Below are 10,162 nucleotides of genomic sequence, written 5' to 3' on the forward strand. Positions count from 1 at the left end.
TGTCCTCTGACAGTAGTCCACATGACTTCCAGCAGTTATTTATCCATCCATCCATCCATCCATCCATCCATCCATCCATCCATCCATCCATCCATCCATTATCTGACACGCTTGTCCCGAGTGCAGTAATTTATATTACTTCCATAGCATATGGCTATATAACTTATACTTATAACGTAACCACTAGTTGTCCTTTAAGACTCTCCCACCTGATTTTATGAATATCTGCTCTTCATCTGATTGATCTCTTAGCTGCTTATTCCTTTCATGGTAGTTTGGGAAGAGCACCATGATATTGTGAGAAATACTTTACAGGTCTGACTAGATGCTCAAGAGCCCAAATCTTGGGAAATTTCATCTACGATGCTATTTATTTTTTTCATGGTTTCCTGCAACCTTATCAGACCTTCATGGAGCACAGAAAAGGCGCTACATGAAAATACATGCACACTTATCTGTCTCTAAATTTGTAGAAAGATTGAGAAAAAAGTGTTTTTCTTTCTTCTACTTCACAACCATCCATTATAACGTAATATCTCATTAAGTTTATTTGAGTTTATTGATGTTTTTCATTCATTTAGTTCCTTTTTATAAAATTTTCCTTTGTTTCTAATGAAATATATTTACTTTATGACAATATATGTAAACCTCTGCTATGTGTACTTGAGGCTCACAGAAAACCTTTCATCCAAGTCCATCTCCACTCATGCAGCACTTGGACGTGGACTAAGCAGATGAAGAGCAAGACTCAAGCGCACTCAAATGTCACATTTTACTTTAACAGATAGACTCCACCCCTACTGGGACTCTAGCATTCTACTGGAGTAACTAGTGAACTTCCAAACCTGCTGCTGAACTGCAAAAAGCCCTTCCACATGTCATTAGGGTTTAGCAACTATACCAAGAAAGACAATATACGATGGATGGGTAGAGGGACAAAGGGTAAAACAGTTGTATAAGTTAAGTTGAAGGAAAAGAGAGACATTTGTGCAAAAGAATAGATGGATAAATATGAATGTATAAACCAGAAATAAAAATAAGCTCTTACATTCCTGAGATGTTTACCATGCTGGCAAACGCATTCGCCGGAATGGATGAAAGTTTGGTTTCAGAGAGCGACCTGGAAAAACAAAAAAACACAATGATGCTTCTTTCACTTTCTGGGTTGGTGATTGGCCTTCTCTGTGAGAGCATCAAACACATGAAACACTGTTCCCACAGATCTCAGGAACATCGAATCACTGAGAAAACTTCTCTTTATCAGAAAAAAGTGGCTCCTGGATAATCAAACATGCAGACATAATTCACATTAATCTATTTTTTTAACATTTTACTCACTGTATACTCCATCTTTTTCAAAAATATAAAAAATAGTATGTATCCGTATTTTTCTACAATATGATTTAACTAACAAGTGTTGCTAATGGACTTTACTTTTCACTAACTGTTAATTTTAACATGTCTTTTATGTACTGTATGTTGTGTTTATGTCTTGTCTTTCATGCTTTTACATTAACCTGCATGAGGTAGCAGATGAAAATTAGCCTATATTGCTTAATCTGGCATATTTATATTGAACCTTTTTGTGAACATGTCAATCAATATGAATTGTCCCAATTTAAATAAAGGAATAAGAAAAGAAGGTAGCCAGTACATCGTAGATCCCTTTCAGAGATCGATATCATAGAAAAGTTAAATTCAGTTCAGTTTATTCATATACTGCCAATTCACAACCTCTCATTTAAAGGCACTTTACATAGATAATTCAACTAGATCATACAGTCACATTGGTTCAAAGTTTTCTATCTAAGGAAAACCAGCGGACTGCATCGACTCATTGATTTGAAAGCAATCCCTCACACCAAGCATGCTTGTAGCGACAGTGGAGAGGAAAAACTCCCTTTTAACAGGAAAAAAACGTACAGCAGAACCAGGCTCAGTGTGAGCAGCCATCAGCTGAGGCCGACCTAATGTAAATACATCATGCCCCTCTTTATGTAAGTCATGGTACATTCCCATTGATATATTTCCATACTTCTCTTTATCTTCAAGGATCTTTTTTTTAGCTGCCATTAGTGCTCCAATTTGCTTTCTGTCTTATCTTAGGATTTTTATGTCCTTTATTTATTTTTTTATCTTTCACATTTTAAGAACTTCCATGTATTTTAATTTTCAGTGTGTTTGTGTCCTACATAATTCCAAAGGAAAATAGATTTTAAAAAATATATATAGTGGTAAAAAAAATCTGTATATACATGGTATTTCATGTAATCTTAGACGATATTTTTCCCTTTGGTAGTCTTAGGAATCTTAATAACTGTGTTAAAGGAAATTAGGGTTGTAGCCACATGTGAAGCTGTCGTGTTGAATTCCAGCTAAACAGGAGACGCAGACGTGATTAAGTCCATTCCTTCCTTTCTCAACTATAAGCATTATATAGAATATACTGCTTTTGAAAAAAAAAAGTTTGAACAATAAACAGTTAGCCAAAGCAAAGCTTGTTTTTATGTTCCTTTAGTTTGTCAGGGAAACAATGAACTAATTCAGAGACTGAGCTCTGGACTATAGGTCTAAATCGGACCCATCTGGGTGGACCCAGTGCCATTTGGTGGTGGACAGAGGGGGAACCCTGGCCCTCCTGTGCGCACTTTGACAAACTCAAACAAACAGAGGGACACAGAGCAGATCCTGGCACCAAACACCTTAGCTGGAAACAGCACGTCTTTCCCCCTGTGAGAATAAAGAGAAGACTGTCTAACCCACCATCTGGGTTTAAAGAAGAAACTACCACCTCAGGAAAAAAAAAGATTGGTTGTTGTTGCTTTATTTGATTGAAGGAGGAGCTGTTTACAAGGAGATTTGTCCCTTTTAATCTCAACTATAAACTATGCAGTTAAGAGAGCATGAATTACATATCATATGTAAAACCTGCGCTTTTCTGAAAGATTTAATCTCTCAGTTGGAAAGCGTCTTTCATAAAGTCCCTCATATCTTACCAATGATGGTTTGATATGATATGCAAGATGTTTGCCTAATTAAATGTTTATTTTCACTTATTAATAAGAATATTTTTTCTACACTGACATAATCCACATACACTTAAGTCACTGGTATCAGCCGGTACTGGAAAACTAGAGACATGAAATGCAGGTCAACACCAGAACTGGGCAAATAATTGTATTTTTAATAGAACTGAAATTTAACAAAATGTCATTTTCAAATTGTAGAGGTATGTGAGACATTACATTTCTCTCTCCAGCCCTTTAGGTGACAGTAATACATAGCTGGCGTACAAATCCATGCATGCAAGTCAAAGTAAGCTCTTTTCACACAAGGGTAACAACAATGGACTCTGAACAAGCAAGCTTTCAAATTCATGGAAAAATGAAATCTTGGAGAACACATCTACAAGCTGCAGTTAGTGAAAAAAAATCGAAATAAAATCACAATTGCAATACAGGTTGAAAAAACATGCAATTTTGACTTTTGGCGAAATCAGTCGACTTTTAAAGACCAGACCGAATGTTCTATTATAAATTTCAGGAAGAGCATTAAATCATCATCAAAGTTTAAATATTGATTTATCAAATTTACACGTTTTCAGTCATAAAACTCCCAGGTCTCTCAGAGACTGAAGTTGTCCACCTTTCTAAGTCTTTTCCCCTCCTAATCATTCTTGAATGGAGCTCGGCGGGTGTTTGAGAAATGTGCTGTAAAAGGTAAATATTGTACCTGAATGCATCGCCCAGACTCAGAGAGGTGTCATGCCATGCAGACCTTGAGCGTGTTTTGCTTTGCTTTCCACATTTCTGACTCCTACTGACACATGGAGTAACCTTCACACATAAATGCACCTGTACACACACACAGCGGTCTCATAGGAGAAAAAAAAACTGATCTCTGTTCTTGACTTTACATTTGGTTAAAATAAATAACTTTTTTTTTTGGCTAAAATATATTTTACTTTACAGCAGCAGATTTTTCTGTTTCTTTTTCTGAAACTTTCTGTTTTTTTTTTCTTTATTAATCATGATTACAAGTGTTATAATATTACATAAAAGGTTAATAAAATTGGTACGAATTTGTTAAATATAATTTTTATGTCCTACTGTAATTGAAGTCGAAGCTCAAATCCAGGAAAACAGACACACTTCAGTTCCAAACATCTAAAAGTTAAACCGTTTCGGTTGGCAATATGACTTCAAGGGACATCATCTTTGATTGTTCAATTTGAAAAAAAAAATAAAAATACTAATTTAAAACATGCTATGAAGGCATAGCTTAAAGAGAAAGCCAAGATTCATAACAGCTTACTTGGTATCAGATTTTTTTTTCAGAATAACCAGAATTGTTCGTTTTAAAGTATTTTTTGCAACTGTGTAATAACAAAAAATATCAAGTACTTAAGAAGTTAATGGATTGTTACTGTTCCTTCAATAGAATAGTTGGTTAATAATACAATTAGTTAACCATTGCTTTGTCTCTAATGCTGGACTCTCTAAAAAGGAAACCCTTATCATTTGAGCTTTCTTTAGCCAGATGCTTGGTTATACTGCTATATTTTCATACTCTGTTTATACTCTTTGTTTAGTGATAGCCTTAACAGTAAAAAAAAAATGGGTGTTAAAAAAAATCCAGAGTCAACTTATTTTACTATACATAAAGTACTAACCACTATACTGAGTGTAAATCTGCTCAAATGTTGGAGTTAATAGTTAATGATAAAAACTGACAGCCACGCAGTGTATCTTTTACTCTATATAGTGTTGATTATGTCATGATTCTGCCCTTTCTGGACTTTTTGGTTCTGTTTAAGTTGTCTTTTTGAGTTTTCAGTTACACTTTGATCGGTGTAATTGAAGTTGTATTCTATTTAAGCAGTTTTGTATTTTTTGAGTTAGTAGCAGCTGCCCCCTTGTGTCAGTCTCCTTTCCCCTAGCTCCCTTCTAGTTACTTCTATCCACACCTGCTCCTGATCTGCTGATTTGCCCATGTTGTTCCATATATAAACATCTTGGGCAGTTCCTCAGTGCTGGATTGTCTTCATTCCTTCGATTCTTTCACCCCCACAGTTTTTTAACTATAGTTAAAAACTTTAGTTTTTGGTTCCCGAGTTTCTTGTTGATCGGTTCTAGATTATAGCTTCTGTATTTTTAGTTCTTCATTAAATGTCTGCAACATACAAGTATCCACTAATCCTGACAGATTACTCCTCAGTCTCAGAGATGTCTTCTTGACTTTGACACTTAAATGAATAAATGTAGCTAACACTGGCTATAATGTAAACTTTACACTAATTTGGAGATGGACCCAATGTTAACTCAATGGGAGTTATATTAAACTCTATAGGTATTAAAGTAACACTTTTTTTTAACTGTAAAAACATTTACAGATAAGCTCACAGACAGAGAAAGCCAGTACAGAAATATAAACTCACAACCAATGGGCATGGCCTGATGAGGTCAGAAGGGGTCACATTTTCCTCACTTAGAACTCAAAGTTCCCAATGCATCATTTGCTTGAATATACTGGTCAATACGTGATCTATTTCGGGCTTATTTGGGAGATATTTTTACCCGAACAGTTTATAGTGCTTGGAGGGGATGCATTAATGTCCTTTGTCCTCCTAAGGGGTACTGGGTAAACTTTGGGCAGGAATGTGAGGAAATAAAAGTAGATACTCGGGGCATGTGTGTCAGTGAATTGAAGCAGTGATCAGGAGCTAATATTATGTGATGGCTTCAATGCAAAGGGTTGCTGAAGGATGAAGAGGCACTGCGAGAAAATACAAGGCAGGAATGAAGATTATGACAACATAGCAGAGAACTGCTGCTGTGGTCAATAAGTCAATTATAAAATAAAATAAATCAGAGGAGCTTTTCAAAGATTAGCAAGAGATTTATGATACAAGAAGAGTTAGAATGGTTTGACATGAGTCTTATTTAATAAAAAAAATAAATATTCTGATTTTATATAAAAGTATCTTGGATAATGATACCTTACTGTTTCTTTAACATTTTTTTCACATTAAAATCACTTTTAAATAATATTTTAATGGTTTTCATGTAATTGACCAACACCAGAAGGAAGAACTGACTATGATGGTTTTCCTTTTTTAGAAGAAATAAAATATATAATCTAGACAGTGTGGTGTGCTTGCTACCGTTTTGTAAAAATGAAGTCCTCTTCAAGCTTTTTGAATTCATAATAATTTAGTCATAGACTCATATCTAAAGATGAGATCAAAAAGTGTGGTGACGGCAGTCTACCAATAAAGAAAAGGTTCTGTAAAGCAGACTTTTTGAGAAATGAAACCGGGTGAAACTAAAACTTTTTCACTTGAGGAGTTCTGGATAGAGCATATTGACAGACAAACAAGTTTTTATCTAAAATGCAAAATTTATATATATATTTTTTACAATAATGGTATAACTGCTCTAAGTGGGTCGCTCTGTCAGCTAAAGGCACGTTTTAGAGTCTCTACAATCCAGTTAACCATTAATTGATTACAAAATTAGTCGACAATTATTTAAATCATAAATTAATCTCAATTAAACCAAATTAATTATTTCAGCCCTAGTAGAAACCCGTGGCAACTACTAGAAAAACAGAGATCTAAGGATCACAGGAGGAAGGATCGGTTGAAATGACATAAAACTGGTTTTCATGGAAGAATGGGAGGTAGAGATCTGCTGTTGAAAGAAAGCTACAAGCTGTGTGGCATTAGGATAGAAAAAAAAATGTCAGATGAGTCTGAAATTGAGCTTCTCTCACCCAATAATCTACTATTGCACACCACCTTAAACAGACCGTCTCCAGTATAATATGTATATTAGGATGGCTCAAAGTTAAGACCTAAAGGTCACTGAGAAGCTATTGAAAGACATTGAAACTAATGTACACAGAAACCCTCCATCAACTTTGACTGAACTTTAGCAAAAAATGGGTGAAAATGTCTGCATAATAAAACTAAATTTACTACTGTAAGCTGTTTAATTCAATCCCACAAAGTTGGGTTAATTAAAACATCACACCAACAGGCAGTCAGAAATGTTTCTGCAGCCTGCCTTGGTGTTACTGGAAGTTTGCTTTTAGAAAAAAGGGAGAAGAATCGGGTGCACTGTGATTTTTCACAGTTCTCTTGTCAATAGCACTTTGGCTCTTAATTCATGCCATTTTTTCCCAGTATATTTCTCCCATATGGGGTGCTTTGCATGGAACGCTGTAGAATTTTCCGTTACCCACAAACACAACTTTATGTGATCTGATTAGCCCCTCTTCCAACAATGATGATACCATCTGTTCAATTTCTGCAGGTAACAGGAAAAACAGCATGAGGCTGTCAATGCTTTTACAATAGAAACAATTATCTCTATCAATTTGAAGTCAACAAAGTGTCATCTGTTGATTGGAAAGTGGGCTTTCATGTTATCTTACTGTAGAGTCTGTGTGAGAAGTGCTGAAATTAATTATTCAGTGCCATCAGTGGAGTAGAGTTAAGGCAGCACTTACCTTGAAACTTTTTTTTTTTTTTTTTTGAAGACCCTTAAACATTTCACAGTAAATCAAAAATAACTTAAAGTTAAGTCAGGCTTGAGCACAGCAGAAAAAAAAAAGTTGAACCTGCCTAACACTAATGGACAGAATGATACCTGAAAAGAGAATAACTGCTTAGTAAAAGACGGCCTTAAAATCCCCGCGGGTGCACTTTGATGGAATATTATAGCGTAATGGTTTTTTCCTCGGGTTTAAGAGCGCTTTTAACATTCAAAATGCATGAAAAGAGACAGCAGAATGGCTTCTACAGATGTGTTTAGTACGCCTACTTACAGTTTCTCTGTGCTTGCTGGGAACCTCGGGAGAATATCAATGTCACTGCAGCAGATTGTGTTCGCTCTCCACTCGGAGCAGTTGCCCCTGGCCGGGTGGGAGTCACCCTGCAGCCCGGCGCAGCTGATGGGGAGCCTGAGGAGCGCCAGCAGCGCGCATGTTAGCACCTGCATGCTGGGGTACAGCTGGGGGGAGCCTCCGGTGTCCGAGCTGCTCCGCAACGACATGCACGCCTGCTGAAAATTGGTGGTGGTCCTGTGGGCTCAGCGCGCCTTGCAGGGGCCCAGAAGGTTGAGGATGCTGCGGGGCGGACAGCTGCACCTCTGTGGTGGGTTTGGAGGTGGTCTTCAACTTATTAACCAGAGGGTGGACTTAGGAAGGCAGAGTTAGACCCTCCACCCCCCATCCCATCCCCGTCCCCCCTCCTTCAGCGCTGCTGTCGCCAATACAGCTTTAAAATTATTTATATTTTGCGATGTCGCCTCTACTCATCCCACATATATACATTAGACTCAGTGTTTACTTCTGTGTATTGCTACCCTCTTCACTTATGTAATCTTTAAAACCTTCTTATACCAGATCCAATTTTCTTTCCTGAAAAAACATATTCCCTTTGCATGATTAAGCCACTACCATGTTTCTGTCAGGATTTGGTTGAGGTTTGTGGACCCAAATGCAGAGACAGGAAGGCATTTGGGATTATTGATTTTGAAAAATCCAAAAATCCAAATTCAACAAGAAAAAAGTTAAACCAACCAGAAAACATGGAGGCATCAGGGGGGAAACTATCACGATGAGAAAGACTCAGAGAGACTGAGTTGGAGGAGGTTTGACGAGGAACCAGCACTGAGGAACTGAACAGAGAGTTTATTTATGGGAGACCGAAACAAAGACAGGACTAACGAGCAGATTGGGAGCAGGTGTGAACAGAGCAGAACAGGAAAGGAGCTAGGGAAAAAGGAGAACACAAGAGGGCAGCAGAGGGCAACAAATAAAAACCTGAAAATAACCAGAAAACACAACAAAATAAGAATTAAACCACTAAAACTAGAAAACAATGAGCAAAGTAAAACTGAATACTCAAAGAAAACATAACAGAAGGAAAACTATGACAGTTTCATAGAGGTGGTATCATCTGGCGCTCATCGCCTTCAGGTCTGTTGGGTGGGTGTGCATTGATTGACAAGGTTGGTGCCCTTCCTTTTTTCAATTTCAAGGTGGGTACATTTCTATCATATGTAAAGTTTATGATGCTTATTTTGTAGTCCACCACAGCTTCAAACCTTTACAACTCCCCCGTGGTCACTATGTTGCTTTTTCCCCACATTTGTTCTCCAACAAACCTCTGAGGTCTGCATGGAGCAGCAGACATTAAAATTACACAAATCTAATTAGGTGACCACAGGTGGCCCCTGTTTTTGTACTTTTTTGAAAGGGTAGCATAGTAAATGGGGTCAATCTAAAGAATGGCGTAACTATCAGTAAGCAGAGACTGCAGTTGCGTATGGGCCCCAGACCTCTTAGGGGCCCCGTCACTGACACCTGGTAGGCCCCCTTCGCAATTGTGCGAAAATTCCTCTAAAAAAATCTACCTGATTTTAAAATGACTGCCCCGACCTTATTTATACCCCAACACATTGCAGATTTCAACATTATGGCGAGCCGATTAAACACAAAACCAATAGCTAAGCAGACAGCAGTACTTTTAATTACTATGTTAATAACTGTGTATACTTGATTAAACGGTTGGTAAAAAAAAAATATGCTCATATAAAATGTTTCAATCAGCAATAAATATCTTAAAAGAACTATGTATTTGAGTATTTTAATTTTTTCACCAAGACTTGGAATTATGGGTAATACAGGGTGTTATACTTCATATGGTGCCCACCCAGATAATGTTGCTTATGGGCCTATTGTTGTGTTGTTACACCATTGAACCCAAATGCCCATATATAACCATGTGAAATAAGCACATTGTGATGGTCTGTCACATGAAAGTGCTTAAAACCAGCCTACATTTTCATATCTGTAAAAACAATAGGTAAAGTGTGAAAGGTTATAAATACACAATAGTATTCCTCAGATATATGGTGGTCTATAGTTCTTCAAGGTGTCATCTTTAAAATGAACTTTAAACATAAGCTAAAACTCACAACTGCTAATATAAGTTTGTATTTTTAGACGGTTTTGTTGTAGAGCGGCAGCACTGGCGCTAAAGCCTCCTTTCGGACAATGTAGTCCTTTTATACCATCTTCTTTCACAGATCCACCGTACAGAGCCTCCATTTCCCAGAATTCCTCGGGAACGTTGCGGACCGTTGTTTTCCCA

The 10,162-nt window shown here is 37.1% G+C and overlaps 1 protein-coding gene across 1 annotated transcript in view; it reads right to left on the reverse strand.

Moving 5' to 3' along the window:
* Positions 1-8,139, reverse strand: part of tshr (thyroid stimulating hormone receptor) — a 33,823-nt gene extending 25,684 nt beyond the window's left edge. The window contains exons 1-2 of the mRNA XM_015383273.1: positions 7,831-8,139; positions 1,049-1,120 (exon numbers count right to left, since the gene is read on the reverse strand). Of these exons, the coding sequence (XP_015238759.1) occupies positions 1,049-1,120; positions 7,831-8,057 (299 nt within the window). The 5' untranslated portion in view covers positions 8,058-8,139. The remainder of the gene's footprint in view (positions 1-1,048; positions 1,121-7,830) is intronic.
* Between the last annotated feature and the right edge of the window lie 2,023 nt (positions 8,140-10,162).

Source organism: Cyprinodon variegatus, unplaced genomic scaffold (genome assembly GCF_000732505.1).
Source record: "Cyprinodon variegatus isolate N-32 unplaced genomic scaffold, C_variegatus-1.0 Scaffold279, whole genome shotgun sequence".
In the NCBI taxonomy this organism is placed as follows: Eukaryota; Metazoa; Chordata; class Actinopteri; order Cyprinodontiformes; family Cyprinodontidae; genus Cyprinodon; species Cyprinodon variegatus.